This window comes from Monodon monoceros, unplaced genomic scaffold (assembly GCF_005190385.1).
Source record: "Monodon monoceros isolate NGI ecotype Baffin Bay Population unplaced genomic scaffold, NGI_Narwhal_1 Super_Scaffold_21, whole genome shotgun sequence".
NCBI classification, from domain to species: domain Eukaryota; kingdom Metazoa; phylum Chordata; class Mammalia; order Artiodactyla; family Monodontidae; genus Monodon; species Monodon monoceros.
The window spans coordinates 173,436,684-173,459,016 of NW_021703778.1; the positions used below are offsets into that span (position 1 = coordinate 173,436,684).

The 22,333-nt window shown below is 65.3% G+C and overlaps 3 protein-coding genes across 3 annotated transcripts in view; 2 read left to right on the top strand and 1 right to left on the bottom strand.

Moving 5' to 3' along the window:
- The first annotated feature begins 5,994 nt into the window (after positions 1-5,994).
- INF2 (inverted formin, FH2 and WH2 domain containing) overlaps positions 5,995-22,333 on the top strand; it is a 27,557-nt gene continuing 11,218 nt past the window's right edge. Inside the window, exons 1-8 of the mRNA XM_029237535.1 lie at positions 5,995-6,113; positions 17,226-17,625; positions 18,904-19,019; positions 19,086-19,245; positions 19,730-19,763; positions 20,709-20,850; positions 21,522-21,663; positions 21,873-22,330. Coding sequence (XP_029093368.1) covers positions 17,235-17,625; positions 18,904-19,019; positions 19,086-19,245; positions 19,730-19,763; positions 20,709-20,850; positions 21,522-21,663; positions 21,873-22,330 — 1,443 coding nt within the window. The 5' untranslated portion in view covers positions 5,995-6,113; positions 17,226-17,234. The remainder of the gene's footprint in view (positions 6,114-17,225; positions 17,626-18,903; positions 19,020-19,085; positions 19,246-19,729; positions 19,764-20,708; positions 20,851-21,521; positions 21,664-21,872; positions 22,331-22,333) is intronic.
- On the top strand, positions 14,696-15,624 carry LOC114904092. Its single transcript, XM_029237533.1, has one exon. The coding sequence runs from the start codon at positions 14,726-14,728 to the stop codon at positions 15,539-15,541; it is 816 nt and encodes a 271-aa protein (XP_029093366.1). The 5' UTR covers positions 14,696-14,725; the 3' UTR covers positions 15,542-15,624.
- LOC114904093 lies at positions 15,616-17,198 on the bottom strand. Its single transcript, XM_029237534.1, has 3 exons — positions 17,141-17,198; positions 16,511-16,947; positions 15,616-16,099 (listed from the first exon to the last, which is right to left on the bottom strand). The coding sequence occupies exons 2-3, from the start codon at positions 16,763-16,765 to the stop codon at positions 15,632-15,634; spliced, it is 723 nt and encodes a 240-aa protein (XP_029093367.1). The 5' UTR covers positions 16,766-16,947; positions 17,141-17,198; the 3' UTR covers positions 15,616-15,631.

The window sequence follows — 22,333 nt, forward strand, 5'->3', positions numbered from 1 at the left end:
ACATGCCCCCCAGCCCATACCCAGCTACCTGCCCATCACCCAGCGCCCCCCGAGCCAGGCCCCGTGCTGGGCACAGGAGCAAATGAGGAAACGGAGCTGTGCCTTAGGAGGTGCGAGGTGGGAGGGCAGCAGGTGGGGGTGGGGGGATCCACAGACGCATCGCGGGAAGAAGTAGCGCTGGGGTTAGGGCCTCCCAAAAGCTACAGCAGGCAGGGGGCATCTTGCTGCCTCTCCTCCGCCCCTTACCGGCTGGTGACTCTGGCTCTTAAGAATGTATTCAGTGTTCAGTTAGGAAACTGATCCAATTTAAAATGCGAAAAAGAAAATCCCTTGAGAGCCATCAAGAGAAAGCTTGTCCCTCGCCTTCGTGGCACCAGATGCGGTGCTAGTTGCGCCCCAGCTGGGCTCGCGTGGCCTGGGGAGGGTCGGGTAGGACTCATTGTAGAGGGGCCCCGGCTTAGCACCCGGCACCCCGCGCGCCCCGACGTGCGCGCCCGCGGAGCCTCCCACCCCAGGGCGCGCAGGGAACAACCCGCGTCCCTAACCGCCTTGGAGTTACCGCCTGCTCGAGGTAGTGCTCAGTCCCCGCGCCGCTCCTCAAATTAGAACTTGATTTCTAGTTAATTTCAAGAAAAAAAAATATGGCCAAGGTAATTAAGGAACTGATGGATGAAAGGAAACGGTGACGCCGCCCGGGACGACCACAGAGGGCCTCCCTGGGGAGGGGAGGGGCGGGGTGCCGAGCCGCGGGAGGCTGGAGGACGCGCAGGGCACGGAGAGCCTGGCGGGGGCCTGAGCTGCACCGCGGAGTGCGGCCAGTCCAGGGCCCATTCTGAGGCACCCCGCAGAGACAGAGTGGGGGGAGCTGGGGGTGAGGTAGGGGCTGGAGCTCACTCGTACCTCCCACACCCCCACACACCGGACACTCCAGGGCCGCCTGCACCCTGACTCTCAGCCACACCCCGCCTGGAACTCACAGTCCAATCAGGGACACTGATGACGGACGCCCACACGGGCCTGTGCAAGGAGAGCAGAGGTCAAAGTTTCCTGGGAGAGAGGGGAACACAGTGACTCCTCCCGGGGCTGGAAGGGCGTGGAGAGGTGGAGCGTCCCCGTGGAGGGGGTCCTTGCGCAGGGCCAGCGGAAGTTCCCGGGGAGTGGGGGTGGGGGACGAGGGCAGTGGGCGGCAGCCCGTGCAGAGCCCACGGCCTGTGCAGAGGGACTGGAAAGATCGCGAGGTCTTGGGCTAGGAATCTGCAAGCCAGGCCGGTGTATGCGGAAGAACCATATTCGGGTTTTGGTTTGGGGGTTATTTTTAACCCTTAAACCTCCCCACTGGGCTGGAGGAGAAAAGGAGAATTGTGATGGGGTCAGGAAGACGCTGAGGAGGAGACAGCAAGGGGGTGGGGGCGGGAGGTGGTGGGGTAGAGCCCTGTCCTGGGCGCTGAGGGAGTGGAGCCCCCTCCTCCATCCCCGCCTGAAATCTGTGAACTCTTCCTCCCCGGGAAAGCTCAGATGCCAGCAGGTTCTTTTCCACACAGGAGAAGAGGCTGGGAGCCTAATTCAAGGATGGCTGGGAGCCGAATGGAACCGGTTATCCTGGGAGGAGCAGGGGACTGCCGCGTGGGGGGGCCCGGAGGCCGGAGCCCGGAGGGGTGGGACGCAGCGAGGCAGGTGCGCCAGGACAAAACCTCCAAGACCTGGGAGGCACAGGCTTGGCGCTGCGCCTCTGAGAGACACAGCCCAGTGGCCAAAACCAGCATCAAGGATTCCGGCCTTGATTTCCACCTCTCAGCAAACACCAGGGGGGACCTGGTTCTTCAGCCTAAGTGCCCTGTTCCCTCCCTTCCCCCCAAGTCACCTCTGCCCCTCAGCCCTCTGCCCAGAGCCCTGCCTCTCTAGAGGGGAGAGGGGAGACCCACCTTCTGAGTCTGCAGCTTCAAGGCCCAGGGCAAGGTGAGTCGAAAACTGCTACGTGGACGGAGACACTGGGTTTGGGGCAGGGTGGGTCTCAGGCACCTCCCCACCGTCGAAGCCCTAAGGAGGCCCCTGGGATTCCAGCGGGTGTGCCTGCCGGCAGCCTCCCCCGCCCCCTGCAGCACTCCCAGAGCCAGGGCTGCATGGCCCAGTGGTTTCTTGCCTCTTTTCCTGCAGAACCTTTATCTTGAGTTAAAGATGCTTCCTCACACCCCATATAAAGAAGTCAACACTGAGCTGCTGTGTGCCCCCGTCACACTGGGTTATCTCTGCAGAACCAAGGAGAAAACCACAGTCCCAACTAGACCTTCACTGGGTAACTGAGGCGACGAAGGGAGTCCAGGAGGCAAGGGACAGTCCAAGTCTTGGTGGGTCAGCGGAGGCCCCAGGCCAGCTCCTCTCTGCTCTGCAGGCTGCATCTCTGGGCATGGCCCCAGCACTCCCCAGGGATGGCCACCCACTGCCCTAGGGGACTGCAGGACTACTGGCCCAGCTGCTCAGAGAGGCACCAGAGGGGAGGTGGCCATGGACAGAGAGACCAGGAGTCCAGAGTTCGGCCAGCTCTGCCGACACCCCCGCCCCCCTGCATCGTGGCTTCCTTGGCTGGACAGGCCTGCAGATGCCGGGAGGTCCACGCGGGAGCCCATGGGCCTCTTGCTCCTATGCGGGAGCCACACAACATCTTGGCCAGCCCCAGGGCGCAGCGGTTCTGGTCTGTAGAGTCGCCACAAACACTGAATATTGGAGAACTGAGCCATTGCCCAAGGGGGAGCCCAGGGTCAGGGTCCCACCAGCCTCGGACCACATTCTTTCAGCCAGTTGATACGTAAGCTGCTTCTACATATTCTTGTGTTCTTGTTTAAAGACACTGTATTTGTTACGACTGTATTGTTCATGAGAGTTGAACCCGAGGCGGCTGCCCTGTAGCTCACGTGGACAGGATGCCCCTCAGACACAGGTGTTTTCTCTGTGAGGCACGTCCAACCTCCCTGTGCTAAGAGCCACTGGACACACTTCAGGGCTATGCTGGGGGCCACTTTAAACGGGGAAATCTCCTCCCGAAAAAGCACAAAAATGTGGAAAACTGAACACTAAATTGGCCGTGTTTGCAGCATGCGATTAAACGAGAAGGCACAGAGCATCGCCTCGTCCGACCTCAGCTGGGGACTCACAGAGTTTTTGCCGGTCTACACATGTCAGCAAAAGACTGCAAGACAAGTAGTGATTTTTAGGGTCACAAATAGATTTTAACAAGTAGGCAAGTTCCCAAATACAGGTCTGCAAATGATGAGATCTCCTGAGTGTGTGACCGCTACTCAGGAAGAGGCTGGAGGTTACTGACCCACCCGAGCCTCTGACTGACCGGCCCACCCACTGTCCCTTCTGAGAATCTGGTCCCGGGTCCCACCTCCCCTCTCCAGACCAGGGATGGGCCCTGACTGACGTCACCTCTGGCCAGAGTGGGTGTTGAGGCTACAGTGGCCAAAGCCGCCGGGCTACAGAGGAAAAAGGCGCTGAAGGAGGGACAGGGATGCTGAGAGGAGCGGGGCCCAGGGCCGGAGCCTGCAGCGTGGGCCGTACTACAGCCCACCTTTCTGGAGGTGACCAGCGTGGTCAGGTTCCTGTCAACAAGAGCAGAAGCAGAACGGTTGCCCGAGGTGCCATAGCTGCTCTGTAGCAGAGCTAGGTACCCCAGGTCTTACTCACCAGATAGACCTAGTCCTACAGTGGATGAGTGGATGGATGGATGAGTGAGTGAGTGGGTGTGTGGGTGCGTGGGTGGAAGGAAGGATGGGAAGATGGATGGGTGGATGGTGGGTGAGTGGATGGGTGGGTGGGTAGGTGGATGGGTGGGTAGGTAGATGGATGGGTGGTAGATGGGTAGGTGGATGGGTGAATAGGTAGATGGGTGGTTAGGTAGGTAGGTGGGTGGGTGGGTGAATGGATGGGGGGCACAGTTCTGCTGACTTCATTCTGTAGCAGTATCAGGGGTCACATCAGGGCACCCCAACAGGATAAAAAAAGGAAAAACATTTCAAAAGGCAAATACTGAAAAGCATCCTGGGTGCTGAACTGACGCAGGAAATGAAGCCCAAGGCCAGGTGGCTGCTTGGGGTGCCCGGGCGGGCCCCAGGCTCCCCTCTTGGCCCACAAGTGCCCGCTCACTACACTCAGGTCTGTCCTGGCATCAAACATGGGGCTGGAAGGCCTCTCTCTCTGAGAAATTCCCGTGCCTGCGTGGCTGCTCCCAGAGCTCACGCGTCAGCGCCCAAAGCCTGCTCTGCTCCCTCCTCCGGATCTCTGTTTTCTGCATCCCAGCGGGAGGCAGTGACAGGCTCTCCGCAGGCTCACTGTGGCCCAAGCACGGTGCTGTGGGTGCGTGCTCATTGCGGGTCAGTCTCAGGCCTGCGCGAGTGCCACCGTGGGTGTATGCTGGAGGGGGCCGGGTGCAGTGAACGGACCCGACCCTCGGGTAAGGCCATGCAGGACACCCGCCAGACCGGGACAGCCGGGACTGTGCCCACCTGCCCCAGGCTGGAGCACAAGGGAGAAAGCCCTGGGCAGGAGCCAGCTCTGGGGCAAGAGAGCTTCCCTCTTTTCCATCAGGGGAGGGGTCCTCATGCCTGAGTGTGCCACAGAAGGGCTGACCCAGTGGCCAAGCCATAGATCCCTGGCCAAAGCCAGGCGTCCCGCTTCAGCGACTGGGGGAGACTCAGGGTTCTGCCTGCTCCCTGCCCCAGGTGGTAAGAGCTGGGGGCACAGGGCACGGGAGGCCCCGCTCGACGCTGCTCTCCCAGCTGGGTCACCCTCCCCAGCCCGGCCTGAAGGCTGGAAAGTCACTCCCCACCTTCCCCCCCTTCCCCCCCCATCCACTGGATCCACAGACACACCCACTGACCACAGCCGGCTGCAGCCAGGAGCCAGGTTGGGGAAGCAGTGAGTCAGCGACTGGTGTCACCCCCAGAGGTGCCAACTGCTGGGATCCAGGAGGGCATGGAGGGGCCTGAAATCCAGCTCGGGGAGGATAGGAAGGCTTCCAGGAGGAAGCCACACCTGCTCCACGGGAGGGTCGAGGAGAGGGGCCGGGAGCCAGTAGGGGCGCTGGCCAGCCCTCCAGGCAGAGGCAGGCCAGGCCCTCAGAGAAACGACTGGCACATTCCAAGAACAGCAGAGTCCCGGCAGCGTCCCGTCAGGGAGTGGCCTCCACATTCACACGTCCCCTGGCTGGAGGGTGTCCAGGAGCCAGCGCACCCTCCTTGGCGGCTCACCTGGGCATGCCCAGCCCTCAGAGGCCCTCGTTCCACACCGGCCTGTTGCCAGAAGCTGCTCCCTCACTGGGGCCGAGCCAAGGAGACTTCCAGGCGCTGTACACGCTGCTCTTATCCCCACCCGACAGGGGCAGGCTGGGGGCCGAGGGGTATGGTTGGCCCCAGGGAGAAGCGGGGGCAAGGTTGTGGAGCCGCCTGGACCTGGCGCTGCTCCCTCTGCCCTGAACGGCCCATCATGAGCCCTCTCCACCCACACTACCCCCACCATGGTCCAAACACTGCAGGTCTCGGGAGAGATTTGGCAGGACAAAACCACAGTGGAGACACTTCACCACGTGTGCTCATCTCACCTGGTAACCTTTAGGCGTAATTGTCTGTTTTACAAATGGGGGAGCAGTGGAGCCCAGGGAGGGGGCGGACAGTGAGGGCTGAGGTGGGGAGACCACTTCCAGATGTTTCCCAGGACGCCCCCACCCCTTCCCCGCTCTGTGTGTCTCACTCCCCAGCGCCACCCCGGCCCACGAACAGCGAAACTGGCAGGGCCGGGAACCTGTCGAGCCGCGGCGGAGGCGGCCCGGGTATTTATAGACGCGAGGAGATTCCCCTGCGCCCCAGCCCAACTGGCAAGAGCGGGCGGGGCCTCTCCCGGCGCCCCCCCCCGCAGACTCCGCCCCGGCCGACGCCCGCTCCCCACGTGGCCGCCGGCGGGCGGGGCTGGGCGGTGCCTCTTCTTCCTCCCGCGCGCCCAGCGGAGCCGGAGCCCTAGCTGTGCGGAGCCCCGCAGTGGGCCGGCAGTCCGCGGCTCCTGACCCGACGCGGACCGAGCGCTGGCCTGATATACCCGCCCTCCGCCGCCGTCCCCTCCCGGTAAGTCGGCTACCTCTGGGCCGGCCAGGAGCCGCGGGGAAACTGAGTCCGGGCCATGGGGGCGCTTGGGGTCGGGGAGTGGGGTTGGGGGAGCGGCGTGTGTGCCCGGGGTGGCGCCCAGCAGCCCCGCGCCCAGGGCGGCGGGATCCCGGCTCCCAGGCGGGGACCCTGCGGCGCCCCGGCCCCGACGGTTCGCGCCCCACCCCGGACTGCCGGCCCCGGTGCGGAGACGCCGCCCGAGCGCGCGCTGCCCTCGAGTGGTGGGGCCGAGGGTCGGCCGGGCCTCTGCCCTGTCCGGTGCCGGCAGAATTTACCCGCCTCGCGGCTGCTACATCCTGACTATGAATCAGACACAGTTGGGAATAAAGTTCAACTTCAAGTGGCACCGCAAGGCATGCGGCGGCCTGCGGCCCCGCCTGGGCTGCTGGGTCTGTAGCCGCCTGCATGCAGGTGGGCGCACACGGGGCCCTGGCACCCCCACAGGCAGGCCTTGGGGGAGCGAGCCCCCGTCACTACTCCGGGTTCCTCCAGAATGGGGCTGGTAGTCTGGCCCTGTGCTGCTCCGGTCCCACTCCTGGGCCCCTTTCCTGGGGAGGAACCCGGGAGTGACCGTAGCCTCAGGAGGGAATCCGTGCTTCCACCAACACTGGCTGCTCCTGCGGAGACACGTAGGGAGACTTGTCTGTCTGGCCTCCTGAGCCTCTGTGACCCAGGGCCCCAGGCTGCATGGTGGCCAGCCTCAGTTGTGACCGCAGCTTTAGTGCCCCACCCCAGCTGGACACACACACCAGGAGTCAGAGCACCTAAGGTGGCCATGACCCTGCCCCAGCTGGGAATCAGGAACAAGGCCAGAGGTCAGGCACACCCGTGAAGGAGCTGGAGTTGGGAAGTCCCCTCCCCACCAGCCCTGCCCCCTTCTCCCTCTGGCAGTGAGAACCGACCAGGACTCCAGCCTTCTCTGGGCCTCAGTCTCCCCACCTGCACCCTGAAGGGTGGGGACAGTTGCTCAGGCGTGAACCTCCTCTGTCGCCCAGCGGTGAGGGAGTTGGGGACCCAGAACAAAGCCCCAGACCCCGTCATGGTGCTTCCCAGGGTGGCGGGCTTTGGGTAGTGCTCGCTGCAGCCCTCTTGTGGCAGCTGTGGGTGGGCGTCTGGTTCCAGGTCTGGAGTCTGAGACTTCACACTGTCCCCACTCCTCTCCAGGCCGGCATCAACTTTCTGCTCAAAGGGCCAGGTTGGTGCGGTAGGCCCGTCCCGACCACTGCCCAGGCCCACCCTCCCGTCTCTTCCACAAGAGTTCCCGGCCCCCAGCTCGGGGCTGACAGGTCATCGGGGCGGGTGGGCAGGCGGAGGGGGCACTGCCGGGGGGCGTGAACCCAGGTGACCAGGTGGGGCTGCCCCTCCCGTGACCCATCCAGGCCTCAAGTCCTTTGAGGCTCCGCTCCTTGGCGGCAAAGAGTTAACCGTCGGGTGGGGGCCCCCGCTTTGTGGAGGTGCTGACAGGCTGTCGGAGCTAATTGCACACACCTCACATTTGGGACCTGGAAGCTGTACCCTGAATAGATTCCATTTGCCTTTCGTCAAAGTGCAGTTGTTTTCCAGGTTGGAAAAGTTAGTGGTTTGTGGAACTGCAGGAGGGATGGATGGTAACTGGTTGATGATGGGCCGCCGCCCTGGGTGCAGGTGTGACCAGCTGGCCTGGCCTGGACCCTGGCGGGGGGCTTTCCCTGAAGTGAGCTCGAGCCCCTGGCTTGTGAGGGCACCCAGAGGAGGAACCCAGAGGCGAGGTCCCCCCACGGTCTGAGGGTCTGTGGGCTGAATGAATGAAGGAGAGGAGGGCCGAGTGAACCAGCCTGCCGCGTTCCCACTGTGATCTCTGACCCTCACGCCGTCCTGGGTAAGGGTGGGTGTTGGGATTCTTGTCTGTTTCACGGGGAAGAGGAGACTGAGACACGGGGTGGTTCGGGGACAGAACCGGTGCTGTGCTCCTGGCAAGAGATGTCTGTGAAGTCCCTGCTGTGTGCGTCAGGCTCATGCTCCCCTCGCCGCTGTGGTAGCCGGAGCGTGGCATCCACCACACTGGGCGTGCGGGACGTGCTGCCCCGGGGGCCAGGGGAGAACTGGCCGGCCCCTGGGGAGCACTTGGAGGCCAGGGCTGTCCCCCTGCCCCTTATCACCACCGCAGTTCCCACAGGAAGAGCAAGCACATGGGTGCAGCAGCCTCTGGGTTCCAGGCCTGATGCCCTAGGAGTCAGGAGAGCTTTGTCCTGGCCAAGCAGCGCCCCCTGCCCCTGGCCCCCAATGCGGGGAGGGGGTGCCGGCCCACCCTCAGGGCACCCACCTGTGTGGGTGCAGAGCAGAGCAGCCAACGCGAACGGACAGCTGCCCTGGAGCCTGGGAGCCGCCGGCCCATCAGGGAGGTGGACCCTCCTGGCAGTGGCCGGGCGCGGGAGGGGCGGAAGCAGTCGCAGGTGGGTGACTGACGAAAAGGCCCCTCTCCCTGAGCTGTCTGAAGCAGAAGGGCAAGGGCCAAGGCCGCTTTCTTCTTCCGCCTGCCCGTCCTGCCCCATCACAGCCCTCTGCCCTGCTGCAGCTTTCCCAGCTGCACCTCCCGGGTGCCCTGGGCAGCGGCCCCTGCTCACAGGCTGCCAGAGCATCCTCAGCCCCCCCCATCCTGTGAGCTGGGCCCAGTGGGAAGGGAGGGGGAGGGCAGACTGGAGGACCACCAGCTCCCAGGAGGTTGTGCCTGGGCCCACCCGCTCGGGAAGGTGGAGGCCTCCCTGGGAAGGGGTGCAAGGCCAGCGCTGCTGGAGGCCCGGCTGGCCAGGGCCATTGAGCGAAGCCCTGCATGGGTGGGAGGCGCACGCCTGGGGAGGTGGAGGCTGTCTCTGCTTCCTGTTTTGCAGGTGGTGCCACCGAGGCCTAGCATCGAAGGGGAGTGCTGCGGCTAGAGGGTGCAGTGGGTCAGGGGCGAGGGGCGGGGCCGCGCGGCCCACGCTGGCCGCATCACAGCCCTGGGCCGTGGTTTCCCTGCGTTTCCTCTGAGACCCCGCTCGGCTGTGTGAGCAGAGGCCGGCCCCAGCCCCCGCTGTGCCACACAGTGCTGGTTCCCCCACTCCACACACGTCACACAATCCCCGCAGACCCAGCTGGTGGGGCAGGGGCTTCTCCATCCCTGAGCTTGACCTTGGTCCTCGCCAAGTGCTGGTGGATGTGGGCGTGGGTGCCAGCATGGGCCCTGCCCAGCTGGGTGAGAGGGCCTCAGTCTCCCCGTCCGGCCTGGTCCCGGTCCTCTGGGGCCCTGGGATGTGGCCTCGGTGTGCAGCCTGCCTCTCCCACCATCCATGTCCCCGAGCCCGTGTCCCCATTTTTGCTCCAAGTATGTACAGCTCGGCACTGCCGCCTGCGCACCGCAGCCGGGAAACAGACATCTGCTCTTCACCCAGCCCCAGGGTGGGGAGGGGGTGCTGCCCGTCCCCCTTCCCGGCCTGGCTCCGCCGCCCCACGTGCACAGGCGTGAATGGCCTGAGAACGCCAGCCCCGTGTGCCCAGATCGGATGCTGCCCGCTTTGGGGACATCCATGGCCCCTGCCTGGTGTTTCCAGGCTATCGACGCGGGGGCCGGGCCAGGCTGTGCAGCTGGAGGCAGAGCAGTCGGGGCCGCCTGTGGCAGGTGGCAGAGCGATGGGAGGGACGGCCGGGACGAAGGCCCAGGGGTAGGACCTAGGAGGTCGCCTCCGAGAGGAGTAGGGGAGCCGCCTGGGAGGGGCCTTACTGGCCAGGCCCGGCGCCTGTGCAAACGGTACTGGCCCAGCCAACCCACGGTCCCTGGACAACATTCTGGCCATTTTGTAGATGAGAAAACCAAGTCCAGGATGGGCCTGGCCCCTCGGTGCCCGGCAAGGAACAGCACACAGCGTCTTGTGCCCGATGCTCAGGATCCCACTTACCCGGTAGGGCCGGGCTCCTGGCACTGGCTCTGGGGTGGGTGGCCCAGGGATGCTGAGCGGGACTGGAGAAGAGGCATGCTCCATTCCAGCTCAGTGTCGGCCACGGCAGCCTGGTCGAGGCGACGTCACGCACAGTGGACTGGTAGGCAGTGGGGCACAGCACTTCCTAGCAGCTACGGGCCCACTTTGCAGGTGGCACCCGTGGATCTGTTGGCAGACTGGGGTGGGGAGGTGGCACCAACATGCTCATCCCTGTGTGAGGACAGAATCCAGGGCCCAGCAGGCCCTGTGTGTTGCCCAAGGGACACGGCCAGTCAGCAGCAGAGCCTGGTCTCAGCTAGAACTTGAGCTGTCCCCTGCCCCCAGGCTCTGGCTGCAGCCCTTGGCAGTGCCAGGCTGTGCAGGCTGGGCCCCTCCCTGCCAGTCTGCTGCTTTGTTCTCCCTACTCTGGGCAGGCAGCCTGGAATGGGGACGTAGGACAGGCGGGGGTGGGTGGGGGCCCCCTGGGGCAGGCAGTGGGTGGCCTTCATGTCCTACCCCAAGACCCTGAGGCCTAGACAATCACAGGGCGATCAGGGCCTGAAGCTGGCCTACCCCTTTCCTTCCCTGGACACCAAGGGTCCTCCTCCCTGCTGGGAGAGGCCTTTCCTGAGGGCAGCAGGGGGCCAGGGGGAGGGACACGGGGCTTCCTGGAGGAGGCTGCTCTGAGCTCTGTCTGGTCTTGTAGAGAACCCATGCAGAGGGGACGCTGGTGGCGAGCCTGAGGTCTGCGTGCGGCCCAGCGGAGCCCTGCAGGTGGAAGCTGTGGCCAGACGCCGCCTTGCCACCCACGGGGCCACCAAGTTCCTCGCCCTTGCTCACTCCCTGACCGCAGGTCTGCACCCATCACTTCCCTCAAGTGTTCGTTGTCAGAGCTGACTGACCGCCAGAAGGCGGCAGTGGTCTCTGTCACTGTTAGCCCCTGAGCCGGTCCCCTCCCTCCCGGCCTGGGATCCCCCAGAACCTGGACCAGAGCCCTGAGACTGGCAGAGGTGGCCAGGCCCTCTGGGCGCTCCCCCATTGGCTCTGCTTGTGTGCAGCTGGGGAGGCCGAGGCCCAGAGACCAGGTGACAGCAGGAGGCGAGGACAGACCCGGTTCCTGTGAGCCTTCAGGGCAGTTGGAAGCAAAAGCTTGGCTTCCTGGTGTGGGTACCTCCACCCTTCCTGTCCTCTCTCTGCATCCGAGCTGGCTCATCCCCAGGGAATAGGGCTCCCAGATCACCCCCAGCCCCTTACCAGAAGCCCAGATACCCACAATGCCCAGCTCAGGGCTGCACTGCAGGGACCCTCCTCCCAATGAGCCCAGGGTAGGGCGGCACCACCTGCCCCAGCTCCGGCTGGCTTTTCCTGTTCACCCGAGTCAGTTCCCTGCACCAGGACCCTCCCTGTGTGGCTCCCACCAGCTTCTGCTCCTAACAAGGAGGGTGTGAGCAGGCCGCGTCGGTCATGACTCCAACCTGGTCCAGATCCTTGGGCACGGTGGGCCACCCAGGCCCCCAGCCCTTCTCCACTAACTAACCGTACAGAAGACCCAGCTCCCAGGTCCATCCCTTCACCCCTGGTGACCCGAGCTGGGGGTGGACCTGCTCGAAGCCCAGCTCCCTCTGTGAGATGCTGCTGGTCTCCTTCTATCATTTTGCTTGCTCTGTCCCTTTATAATTACGAAAATGACCATATTCACCGTGGATGCATCATCTCTTAGCGTTTGGCACGTGTCTCGTGTGACACGTCACATTTCACGTGGCTGGAATCCCACACAGTGCGCCTGGCACCCCGGTTGTCACCTCTGGGTTTTAATTTGGTGCTGCCGCGAATGTCTTGGCGCCCACCCACCTCCCAGCGGGCCACTCTGTCCCGCTGCTGGATGCAGTGAGGGCTCCAGAGGCAGGGGCCTCACACCCCATCCTGGAGACGGCAGGTGGGGCGGGCAGGAGGGCTCCTTGGATGGGAGACGGGCCAGGGACCCGTGAGGACCCTGCGCACTCCACGCCCGGGTACGGGCAGGCGATGGGTGGATGCGCAGTTCCTTCCCGGGGGCCCACTGTGCACAGGACCCCCTGCCTGGGATGAGCCCATGGGAGGTGACCCACACAGTTGAGTTGAGGCACCCTGAGGGCTCGGGGCCTGGTGAAGATGACACAGGAGCCAAGATTCTGGAAAGGAGGGGTAACGGGGTCACAGCAGGGCAGCCTCAGCTCCCCCTCCTACCCGGCAGGGCCCGGGCTGCCCCTGAGCTCCAGGAGGAGCTGCCAGGCAGTGGGAAAATTTGGGTTCTTGTAGGAGCTAAAAATACGGTGTGGCAGCCCCTGCCTTCCAGTTCCGGAACCCCCCTCCTGCCGTTTTACGCCCACCCCGGGGGAAGACGAGCTAACTCTCTGCACCCGCCCCCGCCCTCGCTGGCTCTGGGCCCAGAAGCACCCCAGCCCGTTTGCTGATGCTGGCAGGGCTACCCCAAAGCTGTCTCCCCAGCCTCAGGCAGCCAGTCCCCCTCACCGGCACCTTCCTCAGCCCTGGCCCCCGCTCCGGCCCCAGAGCCCCTCCTCCGCCAGCCCTTGCAGGGACTGAGGAACAGAAGGCCTCACCCACCTCCACAAGGTGCCAAGTGCTTACCCCGAGTCTGGGCTTCCTCACCCTACCACGCTGCTCAAAGTCCGATGGATCCGTGCAGGGCCTCCCAGCAGCCGTGTCCAGGACACAGCTCAGTGCCCAGTGCCTGCCTGGACCAGCTCGCCCTCTCTGGCTCAGTTTCTCCATCTGCAGGGGCTGGTCTGGGAGGTCTGGGAGGCCAGCTTTGACCCTGCCCCCGCCATACGCACGCACTCAGTTTGATGACTGCCAAGCAGGGGCGGTGGCTTCCCGAGAGTACACAGCTGCCCAGGCATGAGGGTGCCCGGGCGGAGATGCCAGCGTCACTGCGTCAGGCTGGCCAGGTGCAGGAGGAGAGCCAGATGGGTGTCTGACAAAGTGGCATCTGTGTGGGCTGGGCGAGTGCCCATGAGCAGGACACCCGGATCGTTGGGCTGACTCTGGGAAAGCTCAGAGGGAGACCCTACCTTCTGGAGTCCCCGTCCGAACGGGAAGGCATGACCCGGTCCAAGTGGAAACTCCACGTTAATGGAAGAAAAAAGGTGAACGTTAAGGATCCACGGGCAACATCCCACTAATGTCAGAGCCTCAGGGTCTCTCTCTGCAAAGGGTCACTGCCCCTGTAGTTTTTGTGCAGGGGTGGGGCGGACTGCTTGGAGGACAGATGGGGGTGCTTCAGTTGCCAAGGGACGGGGGCTGGCCTGAGCCACTTGAACTTGAACCCCTGGGAGCCCCACGTGGTCGTGCTCTTCTTAAGCCTGCTGTGCTGGCTGCATAAATCGGTCTGCCATTCCAAATTCCCGTGCTGGCCCTGCTCTGGGCAGGCTGGCCACACCCCTCATCTGGGGGGGGGCACCCCCCGCAGAACTGGGAACACATTCCTGAGCTTGGGGCCCCGCCCTGACTAGACTACACTGGGTTGGTCCCCGTGGCCCCGCCAGGTCTCGGCACCTGGACTGGCTGCGCGGTGGGCCAGGGCTGAGCGGGGCCCGAGGGCAGAGAGGCAGGCATCCACGGACAGGATGACAAGAGCCGGGAGAGCCCTGCGCGCTCGCCCTGCCCACCGGGTGCAGCTTCTGCACGGAAACCCGCTGCAGCCCTCTGAGACACTTCACAGATGGAGAACAGAGGGGCAGAGTAACTTCCCTGGGCGCACAGCCGGTGAGCCCAGGAAGGAGGCAGCAGCCTTCCACCACGCTCCCTCCCACGCAGCGTCCCGGGTGTTGTCAGGAAGGGCCGTCCCCACAGCCTGTGCCCCTGAGAGCAGTAAAGGTTAACTTCTTCCGGTGCTCGCTTTGGAAGTGCTCAGCCACCGCCCGGACGGGAACAGGCAAAGGCTGTTTATTCCAAGCTGCTGCAGCCAGGGAGTTGTCTGCTGGCTGGTTACTACAGACATAGAATGTTAGATGTACACATACCCATCTACATGCGTGTTATATAATATATGTTAATACGTTGAAATATTTTCTGTGTACAGAAAGCTTCTTTACAGGAAAAAGGGGGCCTCGGTCATGACGGGGGCTGCGGGACTGGGAAGCTGGGCGGCCCATAAGACGCGGGGCGTCCACATGGCTGGGGGCACATCCGGTTTTACCCAGTTGGTCCTCAGTTGGAAGCGAGGACAAAAATAGTGGAAGCCATGGGTTACTGATCAAGTCCCAGCCGTGGGGGGATGTCACAGGGCGGTTGTAGGGCTTCCTGGGCTGTCGCTAGAGATGGAGGTCTGACTTCCTGCAGGTCTGGCGCGGAGGGAGCAGGCTGCTTCCTGCGCTGGTTCCTGTGATGGTGGCTGGGTGTCCCGGGCTGGTGGCTGCAGCCGTGGTTCAGAGTTCCGTGTTTATATATGGTCTGGTCGTGGTCCATTTATGTATTCAGTCTTTATCCTGAAAAGCAGTTGGAACATTTCTAGGAGGATGTCCTTGGCCCAGGGCCTGACGGCCCTGGATGATGTTGGGCACCCTGGTGGGCATCACGGAGGGAGAGAAGCCGCCCCACCTAAGCCTCTGGGTCACTAGCTGAGCTTGCTCTCCCAGCTGGATGCCCTGTGCTCACTGGGCCGCGGCCAGCCGAGCCCTGCGCACCATCGCTGCCCCACGCGGCGCCTGGGGCAGAGCTCGGTGCCAGGGCACGTGGCGTAGGACCCTTCGTGGACGGGTGGCGGGCAGGGCTGGTCCCCTGCCTTGCTTCCGCTCCCGCAGACCCAGGGCTCCCGTGTGGGGGGTCTTTCAGGACAGCAAGCCTGTGGGCCCGGGAATTGGGTGTGTACTGGGAGGACGGGGCAGCACCGGGAAGGGTGGTTCTGGTGACATGGGCTGCCTCTGCATCCAGGGACCCCTGGGACTCTTGGCTGGCGAGGACACTTGGAGGCCAGAGTGCTGGCCTGGGAGAGTTCGCGCTCTGTCCACTCAGCCTGTGCCAAGCAGCCAGGGACTCGGGCCAGTGGAGGCGGGGCGGGAAGGGAGGGTCGGTTCTGGGTCCTCCTTAAGCGGCAGCACCCGCGGCGGGTGGCAGTGTGTGCGGAGGTCCGTCTGCCGTGCTCTCCGTGGTGCTGGTGGGAGCGGCCCCCTCCCCTCCACTGAGAGGCTGCCTGGGAGGGATCAGGGCCACGGCTGGTACCGGGCAGTTCAGTGGTCAGCAGTGATGAGAAGCCAGGAGAGTGTGAAGGGCAGCCGGTGGCAAGGCCCAGAATCGATGGGCCGAGGCAGCCGGAAGGTCCTGAGAATCTGGGTGAGTGCCTGGGGGTCTGAGGCGGCCGGGCCTGGGAGGGTGCAGTCACGGGGCGGGCCCTGGCTTCTCCAGCCGACCTGGCCCAGCACAGGACCCAGGCTGTGGGGGCCCCTGGGGGAGGGCTGAGGGGCACCCCACAGGCCCCTCGCCTCCCACCCCTCAGGATGCTGCCAGCAGCCCGACGCTGGGAGCGGCAGAGCTGGGGGCACTTGGGGGTCAGCCCCCTCTCCCCCCGGCCAGGCTGCTTCCTGGAAGGACCCCATGGGTCCCGCAGGGCAGGTGGGCAGGGGGAGGATGAAGGGTGGGGGGAGGGTGCTGGACTCCTGGTGCGGACCCCCTGCAGACAGAGGAGGGGCGAGGATGCCCAAGACCCTCACCCAGGCGGAGGGGGAACAGGACCTCCGAGAGAGACAGCAGCGAGCACTGGGGCCACGAGCTCCGCCGGGGACAGGGCCCTGGGCTCCTGGCCCCATTCAGCCTGTCTCCTGTGACCTCAGGTGGCCCCGCGGGTCTCCCCTCTAAGTTACCAGGGCCAGCAGCCCTTAGGGTGACGCTGCACTGGACATCCAGCATCTCGAGGGCCTCAGGCCGCCCTCCGGGGTCCAACCTCAGCTCTGCCATTTCCATCTCTGGGGCCATGGGCACGTAATCTGGTTTCCCTGGGTGCTGCCTCCGTGTCCCCTCCTGTGAAGTGGGGGCGTACTGTGCCCGCCTGCCGGGTGGTGGGAGGCCAAGGGTCGGGGTGGGCAGTGCTGGCACCAGGCCCTGGGCATGAGGCACAGTGGTGTTTCCGTGCCCTGCCCCTGAGGCCTCCCTCCACGCTGCCCTTCTCACACGCTAAATATAAGACCCAAGCCATACATGGTCGCAGAAGAGCCTGGACTGCCCCGATCTCTGGGGCCCGGTCCCAGGGTCTGTGGTTGGGGACAGCATCACAGCCCAGGGCCCCAGGGAGGGGCCTCGGTGGGTGTGGTGATGACACAAGCGCAGCCCACCTGCCCCGCTGTTCCGTTTTGGGAAGGGCACGTCTGGGGGTCATTCTGGGCTGGGCCACCCCTCGGCCTCCGGGGAATGTTCTCTGGGCTGCGATCATACCTCCTGCAGCTGCGTCCGGGTCAGTCTCCGAGAGCCACAGGCCTGGGGGACGCCGGTCTTCCACTGCACGCAGACGGACAGAGCGAGGCCCACAGAAACTGGGGCCTGGCAGGGCTGCTCCCCACAGGGCCCTGGCCTTGCCCCGAATTGGGTGGGCGGTGGACATGACCCTCGAGTCAGCCCCCCTCCCCAGGCACATTCCCGATGCTGTGGGCAGGCTAGAAATGACCAGGGTCTGGAATTGTCCCCGCCCATCCTATTGTCCCCATCTGATTCTGCCCACTGGGCAGGGGAAACACCCTGGGGGCCAGGTAAGGGAGCCCCGGAGACCCCATTTTTGCTGCCTGATCACCGCTGGGTCAGTGGTATTCCTGCCAGTGTAGCCTTCTGGGGTCCTGGTGCCTTCAGTGAGGACAGCGGTGCTGCCTCCTTGGTTGCTGTGATGATGGAGACCAGGATGGGTGTAAGCAGAGCCTGGCACAGGGGAAGCCCGTGGGCAGTGGCAGCCCTGGTGGGATGAGGGTTTGCCAGTATTGTGTCCCCCGGGCAGGCCTGGGCATCAACAAGGAACGCAGTGAGTCCCCAGTTGGCAGGTGGAGGCCTGGAGCAGGGGACGTTGCCTCCACTGACCAGCCAGGGGCCAAGCTGGGCTGTGGCTCTCCTCCGGGCCTGGGGCCGGGCTCCGGGCTGACACCCCTCTCCTCTGGCCCCGCAGTTCAGCAAGATGTCGGTGAAGGAGGGCGCGCAGCGCAAGTGGGCAGCGCTGAAGGAGAAGCTGGGGCCTCAGGACTCGGACCCCACGGAGGCCAACCTGGAGAGCGCTGAGCCCGAGCTGTGCATCCGGCTGCTGCAGGTGCCCTCCGTGGTCAACTACTCAGGGCTGCGCAAGCGCCTGGAGAGCAGCGACGGGGGCTGGATGGTGCAGTTCCTGGAGCAGAGCGGCCTGGACCTCCTGCTCGAGGCCCTGGCGCGCCTGTCGGGCCGCGGCGTGGCCCGCATCGCCGACGCCCTGCTGCAGCTCACCTGCATCAGTTGCGTGCGTGCCGTCATGAACTCCCAGGAGGGCATCCAGTACATCCTCAGCAACCAGGCCTACGTGCGCCAGCTCTCCCAGGGTGAGGCTCCGGGCTGGGAAAGGCGGTGGGAGGGCTGGGGCACAGGAAGAAAGAGCTTGGCCCGGCAGCCAGGGAGGACGTCCTGGAGGAGGAACCAGTTTCCCATCGTGCCAAGTCTGAAGCCTCCAGGTCACCTTGGAGCCGTGATCCTCTACCAGCTGCACCTAGTTGCCCCCTCTGTTCTGTGCCTTTGCCCTGCTTTTCCACCTAGCCCTGTGCTAGTTTGGGCCCTGCCCCCTCCCCGGTCTCTGGCCTCCGGGCCCCTGTCCACACCGTGGCAGCTGGAGTCACCTGGGCCAGAAACACACGTCCACCTGAGGGGCCCGCTTCCACTCTGCCGGGCTCCGAGCTCCTTGGCCTCAGCCCTTCAGGTCTGCGGCCCCTGCCAATGGCATCGTCCTCCACCGCCACCCCCCTCCCCGCCCCCATCCCTGCTCTGGCCACCTGGGGCTTCTCCTTCCCCAGCTGCCGGTCCCCCCCATCTCCACCCCCCGCTCAGTCTGCTGTGCCCTCGTGTGCCTGCCAAGTCCTGCCCGCCCTTCAAGTTCTGGCTCACTGTCACCTCTTTTAGGAAGTCTCCCCAGACTGCAGCCAACTTAGTCCTCAGCCCTTGGGAGAGACCGCAAGCGGCCCTTGGTGGACAGTGGTCACTGCGTGCTCTTTGCCTACCAGGCTGTGCTGCTCCCACGATGCTCGGGGCTCCGGGGCGGGCAGGGCCTGTGTGGGCGAGCGAACCAGAGACCACCCGGCCCAGGCCCGGCTGTTGCTGTCTATAGAGTCCTTTGTGCCTTAGTCTCAGCAGGGCTGGCCGAGAGACACCCCCAAAACTCTCCCAGCTCCGGGAATGCAGTGGGAGGCAGGGGTACATGGGGACAAGCAGGCATCGCAGGCTGTGTCTGCTGTAAACACAGTTGGTCTAAGTTTGGAGAAAACACGGGCTCAGCCCTGGGAGGGCTGCCAATGTTGGCCTTGGGCCCGGAGCCCACAGGGGCCCCCTTAGACCTGAGGGCCAGCGGGCGTCGACCCCAGGTGACTGGGGCCGGCCTCCACACCCCTCCCCGTGGCCCCGGGGACGGTCAGCGCGTCTGGAGAGGCCAGTGCCTGATGTGGGCGGTGGGCTGATACAGAGCACCCCTGGCCTCTGCCAGCCGGGCACTTGGCAGCTAAAGTGTGGGAGCCCAGGATGGGTGGTGGGCACAGGTGGGGGAAGGGCGGGAGGAGGAGAAGCCCGGGCTGGGGGTCGGTGGGCCCCTCTGAGAGGCCCCCTGCCCTTGGCAGCTCTGGACACATCCAACGTGATGGTCAAGAAGCAGGTGCTGGAGCTGCTAGCGGCCCTGTGTGTCTACTCGCCCGAGGGCCACGCCCTGACCCTGGACGCCCTGGACCATTACAAGGTGAGCGGTGGGTGGCTGGCGCCTGGGTGGGGCCTGGGGGCACACTGACCCCTGTCCACCCTGCAGACGGTGTGCAGCCAGCAGTACCGCTTCAGCGTCATCATGAACGAGCTCTCGGACAGTGACAACGTGCCCTATGTGGCCACCCTGCTCAGCGTGGTCAACGCCATCATCCTGGGCCCCGAGGACGTCCGTGCCCGCGCCCAGCTGCGCAGCGAGTTCATCGGTAACCCTGCCCGGACCTCTGCCACTGGGGCCCTGGCCGCCCAGCCCGCGCTGCCCCCTTCTGGGGAGACGCCCCGTGCCCTCTACTCCAGGGCCCCAGAGGCAGGCTCTGCGTGGGCCCAGGAGTCCTCCTGCCCCCACCTGCTCCCTTCGGTGGACCGAGGGCCTCAGGACCCCTGGACATTAGCCCTGGAGGGCTCTCTGTGCAAGGCTGCCGGGCAGTGGAGAGAGGCGGGTCCTCTGGCGTTCAGTTCCAGCCCTGCTGGCTGTGCCAGGGACCGTTTACTGGGGACCACTGTGCGTCCAGTGTGGTCTTCCCCGAGAGCCCCATATCCCCAGTGTCCCGAGGGAATGGGCGGGGTGCTTTGGGTGGTAGGAGTGAGCCCAGGGAAAGGGTGGAGATGCAGGTGTCAAAGATGTGGGTGGCCCAGGGTGGGCTGCCCGAGCCGCAGCCTCTGGGACTTAGCGCACGTGTCCGTTCCCAGGGCTGCAGCTACTGGACGTTCTGACGCGGCTGCGGTGAGTCCCCACTCCGCTCCCCAGAACCAGGCCCCCCTTCCCCCTGGGTCCCAAGCAGCGCCCCCAGATGGGCAGGGAGGGGGCTTCCTGGAGTGGCCCCAGCAGGCCCACCGCTCCTGGGGCCAGGTCCCAGGGAGAACCCAGCTAGCCATTCCTAGCACTGCTGGACAGGCCATTGAGCAGAATTTCCCACCCAGGGGCTTGGGAGCTGCCCCGAGAAACTAAGTTACCAGGTACGGTACAGGACGCCCAGTTAAATTGGATCGTAGGTAGACAACAGATCGCTCTGTTAGTATAAGTATGGCCCACATGTCGCACGGATATACTTGTGCTAAATATCGTTCAGTGTTTACCTAAAATTCAAATTTAAATGGACATCTAGAAACCCGTGTAGCTGAGAACCCCATCCCAGGCCTTATCAGGACCACTCTCCAGGGTGGGGCCTCCACCCCCAGGGAAGTGGGCAGGGGGCGACCCCAGCAGTAGGAGCCCCAGCTGGTGCGACTGGTGCTACGCCGGCCTCCGCCAGAGGTCTGCTGGGCGCTGAGGGGGCGGTTCGTTGCCCAGGCTGAGGACGGGCCTGTGCTGGGCTCGGTGAACGCACAGCACCCCGCTCAGGCCAGAGCCCCACGCCTGCTCGCAGAGGCCGGGGGGACCCTTCGGGGGCAGCCTTGGTGCCGCCCTCCAGCACCCAGAGGAGGGCCTGCCCCCCCTTCCGTGCCCCCCGCGGCACGGCCCCTCTGTCTGTCGCTGCGAGTGTGAGAACTCGCGCTTCCTGTCCCGAGGGACGAGGAGCTGACTGGAGAGGCCGGCTGCCCCTGGCTACGGCGGCCACCTGCAGGCCACGGGCCCTGCTCAGGGGTGTGTGCGCACCTGTCGGGGGCAGGGAGGCTGGGGGAGCAGCCCGCTGAGCCCGCCCGCCCCCCTCCCACCCTCCCGCCGCAGAGACCTGGAGGACGAGGACCTGCTCATCCAGCTGGAGGCCTTCAGGGAGGCCAAGGCCGAGGACGAAGAGGAGCTGCTGCGGGTCTTCGGGGGCGTCGACGTCAGCAGCCACCAGGAGGTCTTCTCCTCCCTCTTCCACAAGGTGGGCCAGGCAGGCAGCCCCTCCCAGGACTGTCTGGGGGAGGGGCCGGTGGGCCCAGGGCTGGAAGGGGCCTCCTGTCCTGCCCTGGTCATACCCTGCCCTGCTGGGGCCGGCGGGAGCCACATCCAGAGCTGAGAGGCCTGGGGGGCTGGAGAGAGGCAGAGGCTGGAGCCCGCTGCCCGGGGCCAGGTCTGGGCTGTCTCTGGCCAGAGCCAGGGCCACAGGACCCAGGAGGACAGGCTGGCTGCGCTGTCCTGGGCCCAGCCCACCGGCCACCGTGAGGGGTACCGAGGGGACTTCGGGACCAGCGAGTCAGGGCGCTGGGTTCTGGTCCAGCTCAGCCGCCCCCTTCACCGAACCCAGCAGCTCTCAGCCAGGGGCCAGCGTCCCCGGGGGCATCCAGAAACATCTGGAGACATCTGGGGTTGTCATAACTGAGCACGGGTGCGACTGGCTTCGAGTGGGTGGAGACCAGGGATGCTGCTGCAGATCCCACAGTGCACGGACCGCCCCCACACGCTGACCTGACCCCAGGTGTCACCGGCGTGCCCATCAGGGAGCCCTGATTCAGGCGCATCGCCAGGGCCCCCGTGGGGCATAGAGGGGTGACAGGGTGGACGCTTCTGGGGAGGCGATGGCTGTGACCTGTACTCCTTGCCCACCCCGCCCAGGTGAGCTGCTCCCCGGTGTCCGCCCACCTGCTGTCTGTGCTGCAGGGCCTCCTGCATCTGGAGCCCACCCTCCGCTCCAGCCAGCTGCTCTGGGAGGCCCTGGAGAGCCTGGTGAACCGGGCCGTGCTACTGGCCAGTGACAGTGAGTGGGTGGGATGGAGTGTGGGCAGGGGCCCCGTGCCCTTAGCCCCTGCCCGCGTCCCCCTCCCTGACCCCAGCCTGGTGGGCACACTGGGTTCTTAGCCTGTGGGGGGAGGGGGCCAGCCTCGGTCCTTGACCCGCCCCTGCCCGAGGGAGGGGGCTGCACCTTTCCGGATGCCCCCTACCCTGACCTGGATGTTCCCACCCCAGCCCAGGAGTGCACCCTGGAGGAGATGGTCGAGCGGCTCCTGTCCATCAAGGGGCGGCCCCGCCCTCACTCCCTGGACAAGGCCCACAAGGGTGTCCAGGTCAACCTCGGCCAGAGTCGAAGGGGCAGCTCCCCCCAAAACACCGGTGCCCCGACGGTGGGTGTCGGGGGCCAGCAGCCAGCAGCAGCCCTCGCCGGCCTGCACGTTGCCAGCATCCAGGGCGAGAGTGGCAGGATGGCGCCGCAGCCCACAGCCCCGGAGCAGCTGGAGCCCACCCCGCCCCCAGCTGCACCCCCCCTCCCTGGCACCGCAACCTGTCCCCCGCCCCCGCCCCCCCCACCTCCTCCACCCCCGCCCCTGCCGAGCCTGGGGGCTGTGTTTCCCTCACCCCCACCTCCCCCACTGCCTGGCCCTACTGGGACCATACCCCCCCCGCCTCCACCCCCAGGCCTGGGGTGCCCG

Coding starts and splice junctions, on each gene's coding strand:
- LOC114904092 (XM_029237533.1), top strand. CDS start 14,726: ATGCCCTGTGCTCACTGGGCCGCGGCCAGCCGAGCCCTGCGCACCATC.
- LOC114904093 (XM_029237534.1), bottom strand. CDS start 16,765: ATGGGCGGGGACAATTCCAGACCCTGGTCATTTCTAGCCTGCCCACAG. Junction 16,100..16,510: donor CCCGGACGCAGCTGCAGGAG/GTATGATCGCAG, acceptor CCCACTTCACAG/GAGGGGACACGGAGGCAGCA.